Source organism: Notechis scutatus, chromosome 1, assembly GCF_049901735.1.
Source record: "Notechis scutatus isolate UNSWTSFEM ecotype Mainland chromosome 1, rNotScu1.2, whole genome shotgun sequence".
Lineage (NCBI taxonomy): Eukaryota > Metazoa > Chordata > Lepidosauria > Squamata > Elapidae > Notechis > Notechis scutatus.
The window spans coordinates 5896686-5918219 of record NC_142009.1 but is presented as its reverse complement, the minus strand read 5'-3'; the positions used below and the strand labels follow the sequence as shown (position 1 = coordinate 5918219).

Here is a 21534-nt window from a genome sequence, read left to right as displayed (position 1 = left end):
GACTGGAGGCTAAAACATATGAAGAACGATTGCAGGAATGGAGTATGTCTAGTTTGATGAAAAGAAGGACCAGGAGATGACATGATAGCAGTGTTCCAATATCTCAGGGGCTGCCCCAAAGAAGAGGGAGTCAAGCTATTCTCCAAAACCCCTGAGGGTAGGACAAGAAGCAATGGGTGGAAACTAATCAAGGAGAGAAGCAACATGGAATTAAGGAGAAATGTCCTGACAGTAAGAACAATTAAACTGTGGAACAATTTGCCTTCAGAAGAGTAGAATGGAATGGAATGGAATGGAATGGAATAGAATGGAATAGAATAGAATAGAATAGAATAGAATAGAATAGAATAGAATAGAATAGAATTCTTTATTGGCCAAGTGTGGTTGGATACACAAGGAATTTGTCTTGGTGCAAATACTCTCAGTTGTGAATGCTCCAACACTGGAAGTTTTTTAAAAAGATGTTGGATAACCCTTTGTCTGAAGTGGTGTAGGGTTTCCTGCCTAGGCAGGGGGTTGGACTAGAAGACCTCCCAGGTCCCTTCCAACTCTTGTCATTCTGTGAAAAAAAGATGTGGAGACTCTGGAAAGAGTGCAGAGAAGAGCCACAAAGAGGATTAGGGGATTGGAGGCTAAAACATATGAAGAACGATTGCAGGAATGGAGTATGTCTAGTTTGATGAAAAGAAGGACCAGGAGATGACATGATAGGAGTGTTCCAATATCTCAGGGGCTGCCCCAAAGAAGAGGGAGTCAAGCTATTTTTCAAAGCACCAGAAGGACAAGAAGCAATGGATGGAAACTAATCAAGAAGAGAAGCAAGTTAGAACTAAGGAGAATTTTCCTAACACTGAGAACAAATAATCAGTGGAACTGCTTGCCACCAGAAGCTGTGGGTGCTCCATCACTGGAGGCTTTGACGAAGAGACTGGACAACCACTTGCCTGCAATGGTATAGGGTCTCCTCTTTGAACAGGGGGATGCACATTAGATTAAAGACATCCCAGATGCCTCCCAACTGTGTTATTCTGTTAAGGACTGGCGTTTCCTGCCTAAGCAGGGGGTTGGACTAGAAGACCTCCAAGGTCCCTTCCAACTCTGTTATTCTATTCTATTCTAAATTGCAGAAGAAAACATTGAAACGATAGTTATTAAATTTTAAAAAATCAGTTACTTATACTCTAGAAAGAGTGCAGAGAAGGGTAACAAAAATGGTTAGGGGACTGGAGGCTAAAATGTATGAAGAGCATTTGTAGGAATTGGGTATGTCTAGTTTAAAGAAAAGTAGGATTAGGGGGTGACATGATAGCAGTCTTCCAGTGTTTGAGGGGCTGCCCCAAAGAAGAGGGAGTCAAGCTATCCTCCAAAGCACCAGAAGGACAAGAAGCAGCAGATGGAAACTAATGAAGGAGAGAAGTAACGTGGAATTAAGGAGAAACTTCCTAACAGTGAGGACAATTAACCAGTGGAACAGCTTGCCTCCAGAAGTTGTGAATGCTCCAACAGTGGAGGATTTTAAGAATAGATTGGACAACCATTTGTCTGGAATGGTATAGGCCCGTGATGGCGAACCTATGGCACGAGTGCCACGGGTGGCACGCAGAGCCATTTGTGCTGGCATGTGAGCTGCAGGCAAACTTATCTCACTGCGCATGTGCGTGCCTCACAGCTGATTTTCGGCCTGTTTGAGGCCTTTTTCGGCCTCCCAAAGGCTTGAGGAAGGCTTCTGCAGGCTTTGCAGGCCGAAAACTAGCCCTGTTTTGTCACTTCCTGTTTTTCTGAAAATACCGGAAGTGACGAAACGGGTCTAGTTTTCGGCCTGCAAAGCCTGCAGAAGCCTTCCTCAAGCCTTTGGGAGGCCAAAAAGGCCTCAAACTGGCTGAAAATCAGCTGTGAGGTGCAGTGCAGATAAGGGAGAGGTGGGGGTAGGTGGGTGGGGATTACGCACACATGTGTAGGGGGCATGGGGTTGCACCCATTGCCTTCTGGGTGCTGGCATGCGATGCGCACATATTTTTTGGTACAGGAGCCCAAAAAGGTTAGCCACCACTGGTATAAGATCTCCCCCTTGAACAGGGTGATGCACATTAGACTAAAGACATCCCAGGTGCCTCCCAACTGTGTTATTCTGTTAAGGACTAGCGGCAATCTTCTAGGATCTGAGGGGCTGCCCCAAAGAAGAGGGAGTCAAGCTATTCTCCAAAGCACCAATAAGCAAGACAAGAAACACCAGATGGAAACTTAATCAAGGAGAGAAGCAACCTGGAACTAAGGAGAAATTTCCTTACAATGAGAACAATTAACCAGCGGAACGACTTGCCTCTAGAAGTTGCAAATTCTCCAACAATGGAAGTTTTTAAGAAAAGACTGGACAGCCATTGGTCTGAAAGGGTATATAAGATTGGACTAGAAGACATCTGTGGTCCCTTCCAACCCTGTTATTCTGACCCACATGCAGCAGGCTTTGTTTTGCTAGCAAATCTAAACCTTCCCCTTTTAATCCCCAGCGAACAATACACACTTTTTGTGCATTGCTCACACAAAAAAGGCAATGTTGCGTGTACAGAGTTTGCGAGAGGCTTGTGGGAAGGCTATTTGAGGGCAGCTGATAGCATCAAGGAAAGAGTGCGCAATAAGCACAGGTGAGGCATTTTGCTGGCAAGACAAAAACAGTGCTGGGTCTAGGACTACACACACACACAGACACACACAGAGAGAGAGAGAGAGAGAAGTATACAGATACAGATTAACAGACTTGGCAGGGACCTTGTAGGTCATCTAGTCCAACCCCCCACCACCCAAGCAGGAGACCCTACACCATTTCTGACAAATGGCAGTCCAGCCTCTTCTTGAAAGCTTCCAGTGATGAAGCTCCCACAACTTCTGAGGGCAACGTCTGATCCACTGCTTGATTGTTCTCACTGTCAGAAAGTTTTTCCTTATTTCCAGGCTAAATCTCTCTTGTTTAGTTTCCATCCATTGTTCCTTGTCTGGCCTTCGGCTGCTTTGGAAAATAGCTTGACCCCTTCCTCCTCTCTGTGGCAGCCCCTCAAGTATTGGAAGACTGTCATCCTATCTCCCCTGGTCCTTCTCTTCCCTAGACCAGCCAGGCCCAGTTCCTGCAACCGTTCTTCGTATGTTTTAGCCTTCAGTCCCCTCATTATCCTGGTTGCTCTTCTCTGCACTTTTTCTAGAGTCTCAACATCCTCTAGGTGTGGCCTTACTAAGGCTTTATAGAGCGGTATTAGTACCTCACTTGATCTCAATTGTATCCCTCTGTTAATACAACTTAGAATTGCATTGGATTTTTTGGTTGGCACCGCAAACTGCTGACTCATGTTTAGATGGTTGTCCACTAAGACTCCAAGAATCCTCTCCCAGTTCGTGCTATTGAGCCTGGTTTCACCCAGTCTATATGTGTGGTTTGTGTTTTTCTTGCCTAAGTGTAGGACTTTCCTTTTATCTACGTTGAATTTCATTCTGTTGGATAGGGCCCAGGGTTCAAGTCTGCCAAAATCCATCTGGATCTTGAGGAAATCTTCTTGGGTGTTGGCTATTTCTACCAGCTTAGTATCATCTGCAAATTTGGTTAAGTCATTAATGAAGATACTAGCTCGATACCCATGCTTCGCTATGAAACTATGTGGTTGGGCTTAGTTTTTGAGGAGGAAAATAAGGGGGAAAAATTGTCTGCCGGCATCCATCGGTATTCATCAGGCTAGCGTCCTGTCAGTGTGTGAGAGAGTTGAGGGCTGTTTGGAAACTGAAACAGTATTTGCTGTGTGAGCAAGAAAGAGACAGCAAGGAGCCTGGGCGTGGCTTAGCTCAACTGTTCTGTATTAAGGCTGCTTGCTGCTCTGAAACTGAAACTGAAACTCCTCTCCTCTGCTTGTGTTTTGCATTTGGAAGAGATTTCTTTCCAGGTGGGGAGGGGGAGTAGAACTCTTTAGCATCAGAGCCTGTTAATAATAATAATGATAATACACAAAATACTAATAGCTCTGATGATCATTTCAAAAAATCCTTTCTTAGTGAGCACCTAGAAGCCAAGAGGAACCTACGTGCCAGATTTCAAGTTTGCAGGCTTTACGGTTCTGGAGATTTTGTGATGATGCATGAGTGGTATTTCGCAGATAGATGGAGAGAGAGAGAGAGAGAGAGAGAGAGAGGTAGATATAGAGATAGATAGATGGATAGATGGATGGATGGATGGATGGATGGATGGATGGATGGATGGATGGATAGATAGATAGATAGATAGATGAGAGATAGATGGATAGATGATAGAGAGATGATGGATGGATGGATGGATAGATAGATAGATAGATAGATAGATAGATAGATAGATAGATAGATAGATAGATAGATGGATAGATGAGAGATTAGATAGATAGATAGATAGATAGATAGATAGATAGATAGATAGATAGATAGATGATAGAGAGATAGAGAGATAGAGATAGAGAGATAGAGGTAGGTACATAGATAGACATAGAGATAGAAATAGAGATAGATAGATAGATAGATAGATAGATAGATGATAGATAGATAGATAGATAGATAGATAGATAGATAGATGATAGATAGATAGAGATAGAGATAGAGGTAGGTACATAGATAGACATAGAGATAGAAATAGAGATAGATAGATAGATAGATAGATAGATAGATAGATAGATAGATAGATAGATAGATAGATATAGAGAGATAGAGGTAGATAGATAAACATAGAGATAGAGATAGAGATAGATAGATAGGGATAGAGAGATAGATAGAGGTAGAGAGAGAGAGAGAGAGAGAGAGAGAGAGAGAAGATTGAAGAGTACCTAAGACGGAACCTTGTGGTTCCCCACTGCTTACATCCCTCCATGTGTGTGTGTGTGTTAGTTAGTTAGTTAGTCAAAGTTACAACAACACTGAAAAAAGTGACTTAGGACCATTTTTCACAATTATGACTGTTGCAACACCCCCATGGTCCCGTGATTTACATCCGGATGCTTGACAACGGGTTCATATTTATGACGTGATCCGCTTTGGCAATCTTCTGACGAGCAGAGTCAACCGGGAAGCCGGATTCACTTAACAAACCGTGCGAGCAAGTTAACGTCTGCCGTGATTTTTTTTTTTTAAAAAAAAACGCGGCCAGATAGGTTGTAAAACTGGGGCAAAACTCAGCTAAAGAAACGTCAAACGCTTAGCGGTGGAAATTTGGGTCTCCATTGCGCCCGTAAGGCGAGGAGTCCCTGGACTTAAAATCTACCTGCAGCTTGATGCACGTCAAGCCAGTCATGAATTTGGCACGTGAGACGCTTGCCAAAGAAATATTGTCTTGGGAACGTTGCCCAGCACAATTATACGGAAATGTCATGTTCCCAAAGAATATTTTGCACGCTTGATTAAATATTACGGTTGCATTTCCGTCTACCCCACCTTGCTGCTTCTATTATTTCATTTTAGAAAAGGGAAACCGGTGAAGCTTGCACCTGGCTGGGTCTAATTCAGACCAAAAAAAACCTGGGATATTGAGATATATCCTGATCTGTGCTTTAAAGATTGGGCAGCTCTTATGCCAAGCATGTTAATTGTCAACTCATAAAATACTTCTATGGTCTTTTTAGAGTTGCCAACAGAAAGGGAGGGGGCAGCAGTGTGGCAGCTTGGAAATCGAAAGTGCATTCCATAAATAGTTTTTCAGAGATCGTAACCAGGTGACTGAAGTTTCTGCCAGGGAAATATCTAACTGGAGAGCATGATTGACGCCTCTTGGCTATGGATGTGTCCCATTGGAGAATATGAATACAACTGGGGGAAAACCAGGGTCAAGGATGACAATGAATGATGTGCCTCAGAGTTGGCTGCACCCAGGCAGTGCTGGACATGTTAACTCCCAATTAAATCCTTTTTCAGTGCTCGAAGTTTGGCTCGAGACGCATGATTTAATACCTGATTTTTTATTGTTTTTCTGCTAGTACAAATCGTAATTGCATTTTCAACCACATTTTGCATCGACATACAATATTATCTGATATTTTCTATCATCTATTCATACGTATCACCAATAATTGTTATCTTTACTTATATTTGTTATTAACATCTACCTTTATTCATTTTACATATCTATGTATCACTCTCTTAAGAATTCTCCTATGTAATCTCCGCTTTTCAATCCTTATCTCTGTTTTCTAACCATTCATACCATCTCTGCCATCGAGACTCATGATTTAAATGGGGGTAACTGCTGGAATCCTGACATTAATATTTGGCTTAATGGGAAGTGTAGGAGATCTTAATATTTTGGAACCTGATACCTTTTGGGGTGTTGAATTCGGCTCCTTCCTCCCTGACTACAGGTAGTCCTCGACTTACGGCCACAGTGGAGACCAAAATCCCTGTCGCTAAGTGAGGCACTTGTTAAGTGAGTTCTGCCCCATTTTATGACCTTTCAAAGTTGGAAGAGCGCTGAAAAAAGTGACTTTGTGACTTTTTTTCCCCACACTTATGACCGTTGGAACGTGATCAAAATTCAGACGCTTGGCAACCGGCTCATATTTATGACGGTGGCAGTGTCCTGGGGTCACCTGATCCCCTTTTGTGACCTTCTGACAGGCCAATTCAAGAGGGAAGCCAGATTCATTTAACAACCGTGTTACTAACTTAACAACGGCAGTGATTCACTTAAGAACTCTGGCAAGAATTGGTCGTAAAGTAAGGCAAAACTCACTCAGCCGTCTTGCTTACCAATGGTAATTTTGGGCTCAATTATCGTAAACTGAGGACTACCTGTAAAAGGATAAACAACACCACAGCCACACTTTGTGGCAGAGGTGGGGAACGATGGGCCTGTTATGACTTGTGGACTTCAACTCCCAGAATTCCTGAGCAGGGCCATCGTTCTCCCCCCCCCCCCAATGCTGGCTCATGAATTCTGGGAGTTGAAGTCCACAAATCATAAAAAAGCCATCCCCCAATGCTGGCTCAGGAATTCTGGGAGTTGAAGTCCAAATGTCATAAAAGGGCCCTCGCTCCCCATGCTGGCTCAGGAATTCTGGGAGTTGAAGTCCAAATGTCATAAAATGGGCATCGTCCCGTGTTGGCTCAGGAATTCTGGGAGTTGAAGTCCAAATGTCATAAAATGGGCCCTCGTTCCCCATGCTGGCTCAGGAATTCTGGGAGTTGAAGTCCAAATGTCATAAAAGGGCCCTTGTTCCCCATGTTGGCTCAGGAATTCTGGGAGTTGAAGTCCAAATGTCATAAAATGGGCATCGTTCCCCATGTTGGCTCAGGAATTCTGGGAGTTGAAGTCCAAATGTCATAAATGGGCATCGTTCCACATGTTGGCTCAGGAATTCTGGGAGTTGAAGTCCAAATGTCAAATGAGCATCGTTCCCCATGCTTGCTCAGGAATTCTGGGAGTTGAAGTCCAAATGTCATAAAATGGGCATCGTTCCCCATGCTGGCTCAGGAATTTTGGGAGTTGAAGTCCACTAGTCAAAAAAGAGGCATCGTTCCCCAGCCTTGCTCTGAGGGTTGAAATATATAAACACTAGACAGAACTTGGCCATCGTATGTTACATGTATGAGGATTGAGACCTGACCCAATCTAGTTGCCCTTAACGTTCTTCTCTCCCGCAACAGACACTGGATCGCCAGAGAATACATCTGGATCGTGGTATCATACATGACCTATGATATCTACGTCATGTATCTTTGCCACTGGCACAAGACTCAAGACAGAGGGCCGGCCGACCGGAAATACTCCTGGGAAAGCCTCCGAAGCTTTCTGAAGAAGGAACGGCTGATGGTCACCCACCACCTCTTCATCCTCCTCGTCTTAACGCCGGTCGCTGTGGTGAGGCCACCTCCTGAGGGGCAAAGGGTGGTCATATAGGCCTGATGTGGGGTTCAGGCCATCCCTGTTATTGTGAAGGGAAGTCAGTGGAAAACAACCTGATTCCTAGTTGTTGTTTTTTTTAAAAAAAAGCAAAATAGTCCTCGACTTACGACCACAATTGAGCCCCAACTTTCTGTTGTTAAGTGAGACATTTCGTTGTCAGCTTTTGCCCGTTTTTAACGACCTTTCTTGCCATGGTTGTTAAGTGAATCACTGCAGCTGTTAAGTGAGTCCCACGGTTGTTAAGTGAATCTGGCTTCCCTATTGACAGAAGGTCACAAAAGGGGATCACTGTCATAAATTTGAAGCAGTTGCCAAGTGTCTGAAGTTTGATCATGTGACCGTAATGGTCATAAATGTGAAAAACGGTCATAAGTCACCTTTTTTGTAACTTCGAACGGTCACTAAACGAACTGTTGTAAGTCGAGGACTACCTGTGGAGTCCGTCCTCGACTTTACAACCGCAATTGGGACTGGGATTTTGGTCACTAAGTGATGTGGTCGTTAAGCAAGTCATCATGGGATCAGCTTCTCACGATAGTTTTGCCGTGATTGCTGTGCAGATTGCATGGTCGTTCAGTGGATCCGACTTTCCCATTGACATTGCTTGTCTGGAGGTCGTAAAAAGAAAACTGTGTGGCCCCCAGGGGAAACACTGGCGACCGTCATAAATAGGAACCAGTTGCCAAGCCTTTGAATTTTGATCACATGACCCTGGGGATGCTGCAATGGTCATAGGTGTGAAAAATGGTCATAAGTCACATTTTCTTCAGTGCCGTTGTGTCTCCAAATGATTGTTAAATGAACGGTTGTAAGTCGAGGACTGCCTGCAGTGCTTTGAAATCATAAAATGAATGAATTAAAATGAATTAATCCTTACATTTATTAAAAAACTCCAGTATGAGATCAATAGGAGATCAGACAACACCTTGGATGAACAGATGTTTCCATAGCCCCCGCTTAAATGCTCGCTTAAATGTAGCCCAACCACTTCTCTAATGCGCAGGCAGACTGTGATTACCTGGAGCGTGACACAAAAATAACAAAGTCACAAAAGTAGAATAAATTCCCTTTAATGCCTCCAACTTGGGCCCCAATGTCCAATTATTCTCGGCTGGATAACAAACTTTTCCAAAAAAAACAGTCTACGAAGGGCAGAAATGCAGTCAGAACCCAAAGTGAAGATAATTAGAAATTAAAAAAAACCACGCAAACTACACTGAAGTAATTAACACGGCAGGCCAGGATGATAAATTGCAGACTTCCAACAGATAACGCAGCACCCACAGTTGGGAGGACGCCAAAACCCAAAAATAATGCACGCTTTGCTTCCAGTAAGGAGCTGTGTGCAAACCGCCCCACTTATATCCTGTTCTCCCAGCTGCAACTAATGAAAAGAATCAGGGCCTTTTCCTCTCTCGTAAGCCACGTTGCTCCCTTCTCCGTTCCTCCCTGCGTGCCCTAGGATGAAGAGGGGGGTTGGGCCTGGGTTTTCTTCTGAATGCCCAGCTGGGCTGTGCCCTTCCCCCGTTTCTTCCACAGCCACCGGAGCCACACTCCCACTCCCTGTCAGCCGCTCAACCTCCCCCTCAGAATCAGACTCCAACAAGGGCATGACACAGACATTTGACCTGTGAAGCCTGCATTCTCCCGGATGGACATCAAAGCAGGCTGCTACCGGTTGGCACCGGTTCACGCGAACCGGTAGCTAATTTTATCATTTTTAATAACTGGTTTGGCGAACCGGCAAAGCCTGCCCTTGGCTGGCCCCACCCACCCCTCCCTTCCCAGGAGTCTTCACACGGCCCATTTTGGATGCCAGGTAAGTGCACGGCCCGCATGGACGCTCAGGGAGGGCGGAAAACAGGCCTCCTCTGGAGGCTCCAGAAGGTCGGAAATGGGCCTGTGTCCGGCCTACAGAGGGTCTCCGGAGTACGGGGAGGCTGTTTTCACCCTCCCGGAGGCTCGATGAATGCCTCCGGAGTCCGGGGAGGGCAAAAACGCTCTCCCCCCACCATGGTGCAGCAGGCCGATTAGACCACACCCACCATGGCCACGCTCACCCAGCAACCGGGCAGAGAACCCTTTGGTAAAATTTTTGAAGCCCATCCCCGTGTCAACTCATAAAACATTCCTATGCTTGTTTTAGTAGTTGCCATAAAAAAAAAGGGGGGGGGGAGGAAGGAAATCTGGAAGAGCAGTGCAGCCGTTTGAAAGCGAAAGTACATTCCAACTCTTTATCTTTAAAAGATTGGAACTAAGCTACCGAATCTTCTGCCCGGGAAAATCCCTTAATTGGAGAATGTGATTGATGACACCCAGACCGTGAAGCGTGCTCAATTGGAGAATCTGGTTTAGGAGACACCCAGGGAGGGAACAGGGTCACAGGGGACTGTAAATGACATAGGCCAGAGTTGGCTTCATACAGGGAAGTGCCGGCATGTCGCCTCTAATGAAGTTTTTTGAAGTTTGGCTCGAGAATCATGCATTAGGGCGATTGCTGGAATCCTGTCACCAAGCTTCTGAATTGTCAACTCGTAAAGCATTCATATGCCTGTTTTAGAGTTGCCATACACCCCCTTTGTGAGCAGGGCGGCAGATTAAAACCAGAAGTACATTCCACCATTATCTTAAAAAGATTGTAACTAAGCTACCGAATCTTCTGCCTGGGAAAATCCCTTAATTGGAGAATGTGATTGATGACACCCAGCCCGTGAACCGTGCTCAATTGGAGAATCTGGTTTAGGAGACCCCCTAGAGAGGGAGGGGGGGAAACAGGGTCACAGGGGACTGTAAATTACACTTGCCAGAGTCGGCTTCAAACAAGGCAGTGCCAGTGTGTCACCTCTAATAAATCCTTTGAAGTTTCTTGAAGTTTGGCTCGAGAATCATGATTTAATTAGGGCGATTGCTGGAATCCTGACACCCTGCATCAAAGGCACATCCAGTTTGCCTTTTTGGGCGGGGGGGTGGGCAGTTGTGTAATCAGGTCTCGGGGCTCCTAGATAAGACGATACTGGATCTCGGACTGTGTCCCTTCTGGCGGTTTCTCAAGATCCGGCATGGGATCGTGATTTGTGCTTGGTTTCGCTTCAATCCTGCAGCCAAAATGAGCCGCCTTTCCTTGTGCCGTGAAGGTGGTTGCTCAAAGGCTGCAAAATAGCTGGGTGCCCATGTGTGGGGATGCCTGCGCATGGGGGGGGGCAGGTAACCCAAAGGTGGCTCTCACAGCCCTTGAAGCAGGGAGGTGAGTCTGCAAACATTTCGCATCTCCTCCGTGGCTTTAAAACGGGGCTGTCAAACTTGCGGCCTACAGGCTGGATGGGTCACACACCGACCACGCCCACCCCCGGTTTAGCGAAAGGGGGAAAAGTCCCGTGTCGCCGCCATGAGGACGTGAATTTGACATCCCTGCTCTAAAACATCCTTTCCCCTGGACCCTCCCTCCCTCCTTCCCTCCCTCTCCCCCCTCGCTCTTTCTTCCTTTCTCTCCCACACGCTTCCTCTCCCTCTCCCATTCCCTCCCTCTCCCTCCCCAATCTCCCTCCCTCTCTCTTTCTCCCCTCCCTCTCCCTCCCTCTCTTTCTCTCCCTCTCTCCCTCCCATTCCCTCCCTCCCCCAATCTCCCTCCCTCCCTCTCTTTCTCCCCCTTTCTCTTTCTCCCCTCCCTCTCCCTCTCTCTCTTTCTTCTCTCCCTCTCTCTTCCTTTCTCCTCCTTTCTCTTCTCACCCTCCCTCCCTCTCTCTCTTTCTCTCCCTCTCTCTTCCTTTCTCCTCCTTTCTCTTTCTCACCCTCCCTCCCTCTCTCTCTTTCTCTCCCTCTCTCTCCTTTCTCCTCCTTTCTCTTTCTCTCCCCTCCCTCCCTCTCTCTCTTTCTCTCCCTCTCTCTTCCTTTCTCCTCCTTTCTCTTTCTCACCCTCCCTCCCTCTCTCTCTTTCTCTCCCTCTCTCTCCTTTCTCCTCCTTTCTCTCTTTCTCACCCTCCCTCCCTCTCTCTCTTCCCCGTTCTTCCTCTGTCCCTCTCCCACTCCCTCCCTCCCCCTTTCTTTTTCTGCTTCTCCCTCTCTCTCCCTCTACCCGCTCCCTCTATTCCTCCCTCTCCCCCTCTCTTCCTCTTTCTCTCGCCATCTCTCTCCTTCTGTTCCTCTCCCACTCCCTCCCTCTCTCTCCCTTCCTCTCTCCCTCTTTCTCCCTCCCCTCCCGCCCCTCTCTTCTGCCCTCTCTCCCCCTCTTCCTTCCTCTCTCTCCCTCTCCCCTCTTCCTCTCTCCCTCCCTCCTCCCTTTTCTCTCTCCATCTCTCTCCTTCTGTTCCTCTCCCACTCCCTCCCTCTCTCTCCCTTCCTCTCTCCCCTTCTCTTCCTCTCTTTGTCTCTGCCTCTCTCTCCTTCTCCCTCCCTCCCTCCCTTTCCTCTCTCCCTCTTTCTCCCTCCCCCTCCCGCCCCCTCTCTTCTGCCCCCTCTCCCCTCTTCCTTCCTCTCTCTCCCTCTCCCCTCTTCCTCTCTCTCCCTCCCTCCCTCTTTTCTCTCTCCAGCATCTGCGAGGTGAACGAGGAGATTTTTTCGTGGGCTGCATCTTCACTGCCGAGCTTAGCACCCCGTTTGTATCACTGGGGAAGACCCTGATGCAGGTGAGCATTTCGGACCCGGGACCTCCAAATCTTTTTATTATTATTAATTATTAATTGATTTATTAATTGATTTATTAATTGATTTATTAATTGATTTATTATTAATTGATTTATTATTAAATTATTATTATTATTATTATTATTATTATTATTATTATTATTATTATTATAATTAATTAATTATTAATTATTAATTTATTATTAATCTTTAGATGCCGCCCACCTCACCTTGCAAAGCGACTCTGGGCGGCTTACAAATTAAAACGCTGCATCCTGCTAGTCCTTGACTTTCGGCCCCAAATTTCCTTTGCTCAGCAAGGGAGCTCTTAAGTGAGTTTTGCCCCGTGTTACGACTCTCTCTTTTTTTTGCTATGGTTGTTAAGCGAATCGCTGAGGTTGTTAAGTGAATCGTGCAGCCGTGAAGGGAACCTGGCTTCCCCCGTTGGCTGTCCTGGTTGGAAAAGCTGGCAGGGAGCATTACAGAGGGTGGTCACTTGACAACTCCTAGCAGTTTGCTTAACCGCTGTAGCAAAAAAAAAAATGGTCATAAAATGAGGCGCAACTCACTTAACAACTTCCTCGCTTAGCGGTGGAAAATTTGAGCTCAGTTATGGTCATAAGTCGAGGACTACCTATGGTAGAATGTCTGAAGCCCCCTACAGGTAGTCCTTGACTTACAACAGTTCATTTAGCAACCTTTCACACTTACAACAGCATTGAAAAAAGTGACTTGTGACTGTTTTTCACAGTTATGACCATCGCAGCATCCCTATAGTTGATTGAAATTCAGACACAACTGACTCCTATTGATTCCCTCCCTCTCCCCCTCTCTTCCTCTCTCTCCCTCTGTCCCTCTCCCATTCCTTCCCTCTCTCTCCTTCCCCCTCCTTCTCCCTCCCTCCCTCTCTTCCTCTCTCCCCCTTCCTCTTCCCCCCTCCCTCCCTCTCCTCCCTCTCTCCCTTTCTCTTCCTCTCTGTCCCCCTCCCCCATTCTGTCCTTCTCCCATTCCCTCCCTCTCTCTCCTTCCCCCTCCTTCTCCCTCCCTCCCTCTCTTCCTCTCTCCCCCTTCCTCTTCCCCCCTCCCTCCCTCTCCCTTCCTCTCTCCCTTTCTCTTCCTCTCTGTCCCTCTCCCCCATTCTGTCCTTCTCCCATTCCCTCCTCTCTCTTTCCTTCCCCTCCTTCTCCCTCCCTCCCTCTCTTCCTCTCTCCCCTTCCTCTTCCCCCCTCCCTCCCTCTCCCTCCCTCTCTCCCTTTCTCTTCCTCTCTGTCCCTCTCCCCCATTCTGTCCTTCTCCCATTCCCTCCCTCTCTCTTTCCTTCCCCTCCTTCTCCCTCCCTCCCTTTATCTTCCTTTCTCCCCCTTCCTCTTTCTCCCCCTCCCTCTCCCCCTCTTCTCTTCCCTTCCTCTGTCCCTCTCCCCCCACTCTGTCCCTCTCCCCTCCCTCCCTCTGCTTCCCTCCTCCTCTCTTCCTCTCTCCCCTTCTCTTCCTCTTTTTCTGTTTTCCCCCTCTCTCCTTCTCTCTCCCTCTTCCTCCCTTCCCCGTCGCAGTGTCCCAAGGTCATGCAATCCCTTTTTGCAACTTCCTGACCAGCAAAATCCATGGGGAAGCCAGTTTCGCTTAACAACTGCATTGATTCACTTAACAACAGTGGCAAGATCCAACAAAATTGGCTAAAATGTACCCAGATTTACCTCCTATATGTTGGAAATGCGCTAAGGAAAATGGATCCTATTATCACGTACAGTGGACTTGTAGGAAAGGCCAAAATTTTTGGCATAAAATCCAGAGCTGGTTAGAAGAGACGTGTGAAACTAAAGTAGAATATAAACCGGAATTTTTCTTATTGGGAATCATTTTAGAGAGATATAACAAAGATCTAATATATCTAATAATACATGTAATTACAGCTGCAAGATTAGTTTATGCCCAAAAATGGAAATGTAAGGAAATTCCAGACAAAATAGAGATAATTAGAAAAATATGGACATGCGCAGAACTGGACAAATTGATGGAAGAATTAAAAAATAAAGACGAATCTGAACACTATAAAATATGGGAAAAGTTTTACTACTGGTTGGAAAAAAGGAAGGATCAGGATGATTAAAAATGACTAATGTTCACCTATATATTATGTATATAGTATGTAAATATGTTATTCTTCATATGAATTAGCGATGTAAGACAATTAGGTGTGTCAGGATGATTACACCACATACATTGTTTTCAGATGCTTTTTTTTTTTTTTTTTGTTCAATAAAAATTAAAAAAAAAAAACAGTGGCAAGAAAGGTTGTAAAGTGGAACAAAATTCACTTAGCGCCTGCTCGCTGAGCAACAGAAATTTTCGGCTCCATTGGGGTCGTAAGTTGAGGACTACCTGTACTAAGACTGAAAAGGGAGGAACACAAATCGTACAGAGATGGAACACCTCCTACCTGATGCAGAAATTAAAAGAACAACCGCTAGAATTTCTCCCAGCCTTGATCTTCTTATTTGTGGGCCATCTCCTGCCTCTCCTTTAACCTTCTCAATATTTTCTTCTTTTTTGGGGGGGGTGGTTTGCAGCTGAAAATGCAGGATTCCCTCCTGCATAAGATCAACGGGATCCTCATCTTGGTTACGTTCTTCCTCTGCCGGATCCTCCTTTTCCCATACATGTACTGGGCTTACGGGCGACAGATGAACATACCTATTTACAAGGTGCCCTTTCACATCCCTCTGCATTGCAATGTGGCCAACGCCTTCCTGATTGCGCCCCAGATGTACTGGTTCGCTCTCATCTGTCGTAAAGCGATGCGGCTCTATAGTAGTTCGCCAGCTCCGGATCGAACACGATAGCAAAAAAACCAACAACCTCAACATCTCCTTCGGAAACAACCTGCCTCATTTTACCAGATTGGGGGATTTGTGGGGAGGCGCCATTTCAGAACCGGCTGCCGTTCTTCCCAGCCAAGATGGAAAACTGTGAATCACCTCCGCAGAGGTGCCTTTGTGGTTGCCAAACAATCACTAGTCTTGAGGTTGTATGCTTCCCAAGCCTCCCCGTATCCATGCCCAGTGATGGCAGCGGTGTTCCAGATGTGACTAGGTGTTGAAAGTGAAACCTGAGACTTGTGGCTGCCCAGCCCCGGAGGCCGTGAGAATTCAGCAAATCCCTCCTTTTGCCCTGAGATCTTCAGTTGGCGGTTTAGGGCAACGAGGTTAAAGAACACCATGCAGACTGATCTACATGTCTTTCGTTAATTGTTCCTCATCAGAATGTGCCCTGATCTTTTCACTTCCTCACCTTAAAAAATTGCCTGCCACCCTTTCTACCTTCTAAACCAGGGGTGTCAAACTGGCAGCCTGCGGGCTGGATGCGTCATGCGCAGGTCACGTCCACCCCAGCTCCGCGAAGGGAAAAAATGTCGTGAAACGTCACATGACGGCAACATGACGTGGCGAGTTTGACATCCATGTTCTAAACTTTCTTCCATATGTTCTCCGTTGTACCCGTTTACTGCTGGTGAAATATGGATAGTCTTATTTGGACATCTTGATGACCACCTTGACTTCACCGAAAGTGCTGAGGGATTGCTCCTGGAAAGTTTCAGCATCCCCTTTGTTTTTTTCTTAAAAGTACATCTTAACATTCTTGTGTTTCTTGTTTGTAAGGATAGCCATGCCCAGCAAAATAATGGACGCTGCAGAGACATGGAATCCTCCTTGCCCCAAATCGTGGAAAGATTCTTGGTTCAAATAGACAATACTGCAGAACGTTGCATTTTTAACATTTTTTTTTTGGTAACATTCCAAGTTTTCTTTCGATGCACAATATGGAAAACTTGGCTGACGTCAAAGTCATTTTGGAACAGGTACCATCTTTTGAGGCGGGTAACCGGATCGTGATTCAAGAAGATGAGCTGAAGAAGATAAGATTTAAGATGATGTTTGGTGCTCCGTGTGTGTGACACACGTAAAAATCAATGAAACTTCAACAGTGGCATTCCCACTGCCATCTTGATTTTTTTCTGACTTTGCAGATATTCAGCAGAGAAAGGAAGGAAAATTGAGGCAGTGATCTGATGGATCAGAAGTTACTGAGGATGGACCGAACCAGCTGTTCTGATCTGAAAGGATTCTCGTAAGATTCTGTTCTGACCCGGCTTCCAAACACAACAAACACTCTGTAGTTAAATCGATGATTCCTTTATTAGGAACAAAAAGTTACTCTCTCACACACAACAGGTTATCAGTGGCTGACACACCTCTTCATCTCCGCCCCCTGCCTTTTATCCCCAGAGCTAAGGTGGGGCTTCGCTAGCAGCAGTGGCTCTTCCGTCCCAAGGTCCGGCCCATAGATTTCCACTGCTCTCCTCTCCTCTGTCTTCTGAGCATCCACATGTCAAGACCCAGCTGTTCCTCTTCCTCATCAGCCACCTCCAGACCTGCTGCTGACTCTCCATTTGAGGGCTGACAGATGGCCCAGGCTCCGCCTCCCTCCCTCCCTCCCTCCCCCTTTCTCTCTCTGACAGCTCCATTCCCCCCTCAGTTTGCCTTGATGCTGGTCCTGACTTCCATGCCACCTCCTCCTCTGATTCGGCTGCTGGAGGGGCGGGCGGCCGACAAGCCACAACAGATCCTTTCTTGCCTCGCAGTTCTAATTCTGGTCCCCGGAAGGCTGTTGGATTGGCAAATCAGGATCACGCAGGAGAGGCCAATTTGCTTGCACCACCAACAGGCCAGGTTTCTTGTCGGTAGCCAGATTCAATGGCAGCTACCTCCACAATGGGGCCCAAGCCAGGCCCGACAGGAAAAATCCACAGGAAAGGATTTTTCATCTGTCTCTGAGGCTGCCACATTTTTGTATAGAGTGAGGACTACCACAATTTGACGTGGCCAACTCGCTGCGTCCAGCTTGCCACGGCCAACTTGTCCCAGCCAATTCACCCAGGACAGCGGTTACACTAATAGCAAAGAAGTGGTGCAATGGAATTATTAAAGGAAGGATGCTAAAGGAGGGACACAATGAAATAAGAATGAGAGCAATTAAAACGGTGTTGAGGAAACCGTGGCGTTGAGTTATCCTGGCGAGTTATCCTGCAGCGAATTGGCTGTGGCAAGTTGTTCCGTGGCGAGTTAGCTGTGGTGAATTGGCTATGACAAATTGTCCCATGTTATATAGCAGGGGTGTCAAACTCAAGGCCCACGGACTGGATGTAGCCGGTGATGGGGTTGGATCCGGCCCGCAGGGCCATCCTGGTCTACCCAATGCGAAGAGTAATGCCAGCAGTTTGTGGAATGGCATCAGGCTGGCCACATCCACCCAGTTGGCCATGTATTCTGCCCTCGGCTTCCCCGAAAAGCATTAAGCAGCCTCTTTGCCCCTGCAAAACCCCTTTTATTAAACGAAGGTGAATTTCTTGCAGTCACTTTCAGCCAACGGCTTGGCAAACAGTCTTTCAAGAATGTAATTAGGGACACACGGCTTATCTAACTGGGAGAGCTGCCAAGTAAATATTTCCAAACGCAGTGCTGACAAGGAAGGGCTCGGCACAGAGTCTCTGAGATGCACAGACAGGTCTTCACACTGCTGCAATGAACAAATTGTTTCCTGCAAAAGCCCCCCTCCCCTTTTGCTTCTATTTATTCCCTATGGGAGGGGGCATTCACTGTCCACCTGTGCCTTTACTCCTGAGTCGACCCTTGTTCCTTAGCTGTTCCCTTCTCCTGGCAGCTCTGTGCATGTGCACACTTGGAACAGGCTTCAGCTGTTCTTCTGCCTCACTGATCTCCAACTCCGAAGGCAGCTGATAACTGTCAGACGGCCCCGGCCCCATCTCTGCCTCCAATGCAGAGCCCTCGTCAGAGCCTTCCTCGGCCTCCATGACTGGCCCAGGTTCCTGCCCAACCTCCTCACTGTCCAACTCTGCTGCCAGCTCTGCTAGCCTCCGGTAGGCCACAACATCATGCCTGCCCAGTTGGCCATACCCACCCAGTTGGCCACGCCCCCCCCCCGAAGTCAACCACAGCCTTGATTCGGCCCACAATGAAATGAGTTTGACACCCTGGCTATACGGAGTCCTTATTTCCATTCATCTTTGGAAAGATAGAGCATTTTTCCCTCAAGGCTGTGTTTTTGGGGCAGAGAACAGAAATCTTTTTCAAACTTTGGCGGTGGAAACAAATTGATAGGATGTGAGGAGGAGGAGGAGGAGGAGGAGGAGGAGGAGGAGGCGGCCAAAACATTACTCTGGATATTAACAATTTGCTTAGTAACCCTTTAGTAACATTTCAACGGCACTGAAAAAAGTGGCTTACAACCATTTGTCACATGGCATCATCCCCGTGGTCGCATGATCAAAATCCACACACTTGGCAACTGACTCATATTTACGACGGTCGCAGTGTCCCAGGGTCACGTGAATCCCCTTTTGCGACCTCCTGACAATGGGGAAGCCAGATTCGCTTAACAACCATATGACTCACTTAACAACAGCAGTGATTCACCGAACAACCATGCCAAGAAAGTTCGTCCAATGGGGAAAAAACCCCTCACTTAACAACTGTCTCATTTAGCAGCGGGAATTTTGGGCTTAATTGGGGTTGCAAGACGAAGACTTGCCTGTATACAGTTGCATCTACGCTGCTGGAAATGTTTGAAACAGCCCTGTTTTGAGTCAGGGGAGTGGGGGGTTTGAATATTTACAGTAGGGTCAGAATGGCTATCTTGGGCCTAAAATGCTACATTTTGATGCTTGAAATGTATCAGATCGGAAAAATGTTGTCCATAGCTTGCCTGTATCATAAGAGGCAACCATCTTTAAACCGTGTTTCTCAATGTCGGCCATTTTAAGATGTGTGGACTTCAACTCCCAGAATTCCCCAGCCAGCATGGCTGGCTGAGGAATTCTGGAAGTTGAAGTCCACACATCTTAAAATGGCCGACATTGAGAAACACGGTAAGACTAAGAAAAAACTTCATGCAAGTTTTCTTCCCTAATTCCATCTCTTTCTTAAACTTATTTTGCCCATCCAGGGAACAAGGTAGTGCTGGAACCAGGTTAAATGTGTTGGTTGGCAATCCTGGTTTGAATGACTAAAGCCTTGTTCCTCCACAGGAACATTTATCCCCCAGGGTAAAAGCACTCGGTATTATATCGCTGTACAATTTTTGTTATAACCCCCAACATATCAGTGTAAAAATACACATCACACACAGGTACATGATGGAAAACAGATGCATGTAAACACTACCCTGGTTTTGCTCCTATCCATGTTAAATTTTTGAACATGAAATGAGGTGCCAACTACCAGCTTGGCCACAGGCACTTCTCTTCCTCCCTCCCTTTCTCTTTGTTCCACCATTCCTTCTCTTCCTTCTTTCCTCTCCCCTTCCTTCTTTCCTTCATCCCCTCTTCACCTTTCTTCTCTTCCTTCCTTTCTCCGTCTTCCTTCTCATTTTCCTCTCTGCCTCTCCTGCTCCTTCCTTTTTCCTTACCTATTCTCCCCTCCCTCCTTTCCTCCTCCTTCTTCCTTCCTTTCTCCTTCCCTCGCTTTTTCTCCTTCCTTCCTTCCTTCCTTCCTTCCTTCCTCCCTTTCCTTCTCTTTTTTCTTTCCTTGTTTAGCAATTAGTTGTGGTCATAAGTCAAGGGTTTAGTTGTGGTCATAAGTCAATAAGTCGAGTTTAGTTGTGGTCATAAGTCAAGAACTCCTCCTCTTCTACTCCCCTGTCCTCCCTCCCCTTTCTTCTTCCCTTCCCTTCCCCTCCGTTCCTTCCCTCATTTTCAGCACCTCCATTTTCTTCCTCCTTGTCCCTCCTTCAATTTTCTCCCTTCCCCCTTTCCACCCGCTTCCCTTATCTATTTACTTCCTTTCCTCTTTCCCTCTTTCTCAGTATCTCCTTCATTTTCTTCCCTCTGTTCCTCGTTCAATTTCCACCCTTCCCCTTCTCATCTATTTATTTGTCCTCCCTCCCTCCTTTCCTCCCTGTCCCTCCTTCCCCCTTCCCTTCCCTATCTATTTACTTCCTTTCCTGTCTTCTCCTTCCTCCCTTCTCCTCCCCTTCCTTTCTTCGTCCTCCTCTCTTTCTCTTCCTTCCTTCTCCTCTTCTCCTTTGAAGATCATCTGCTGGGCTTCCTTTCTTGGCCAGTTATTGGATAACAGGAGAACAAACTGCTGGAGGAGACAAACCAGGGTTCTATTCCAATAGGGTCCAACTTCTGTTGTTCTTAAAATTGCTTTTTTTGTGCTAACACCCCCTGGCGAGTACTCCTGTGTCTCTGCCGTATTTATTTCTCCCTTCCTATTATAGGCATACAATTTGTTGTTGTTGCTGAACGCAAGCTCGACCTGTTTATGCTTGCAATGGATCAAGAAACCCCTCATGTAAGAGTGCTGTTTAACTATTTTAAAGTTGGTGGGAACAAATTAAAGGGGGAAAAAACACTAAAAGCTAATAACTTAGAAGAATTAACTTCTAATGCCATTATTAACAGTTCGTTCACATTCCTGAATAATAGTCAGAAAAACTGGGGCAAGTAGAGAACATGGGGGCGCTGGTGTTCTCTTCGAGTTTGGTTGGGGTTCTTTTTGCAGACGTTTCATTATCGAACTAAGTACTGTCATCAGTGCCAGAAGGAAGGATCTGTTTTTGACCCTTTCAAAAGATAAAAGAAAATGGGACCAATTGATTTCAAAAAACCATTGCTCAGTTCGGATGTCTGAAATCATCGCCAAGGCACGCAATTGCGTTTATATTACATTGGCCAGATGTCAGGTTGCACACAAAAATGTGAGTTTTTTTTAAAAAAATGAGGATACAGCCCTGAAAAACAGATGAGTAATTAAGGCACCAGGCTAGAAAGCAAGAAATTGTGAGTTCAAATTCTGCCTTAGCTATGAAAGCTGCCTGGGTGATTTGGGGCCAATCACCAGGAAACGGTGAGTTCTAGTCCTGCCTTTGGCATGAAAACAACCAGCTGGGTGACTTTAAGCTAGTTCTGTCTTAGACCAACCTACCTCACAGGGTTGTTGTGG

General features: G+C 46.3%; 1 protein-coding gene across 3 annotated transcripts in view; it reads left to right on the top strand.

The window, feature by feature from the left end:
• The window catches only part of TLCD3A (TLC domain containing 3A), a 42699-nt gene extending 21402 nt beyond the window's left edge, over window positions 1-21297 (top strand). Inside the window, exons 3-5 of one of the 3 annotated variants that reach the window (XM_087972512.1) lie at window positions 7636-7849; window positions 12421-12516; window positions 15082-21297. In XM_087972512.1, coding sequence (XP_087828638.1) covers window positions 7636-7849; window positions 12421-12516; window positions 15082-15354 — 583 coding nt within the window. In that variant the 3' untranslated portion in view covers window positions 15355-21297. The remainder of the gene's footprint in view (window positions 1-7635; window positions 7850-12420; window positions 12517-15081) is intronic. The other 2 variants (XM_087972439.1, XM_087972390.1) reach the window with 2 other exon arrangements.
• Window positions 21298-21534: the final 237 nt, after the last annotated feature.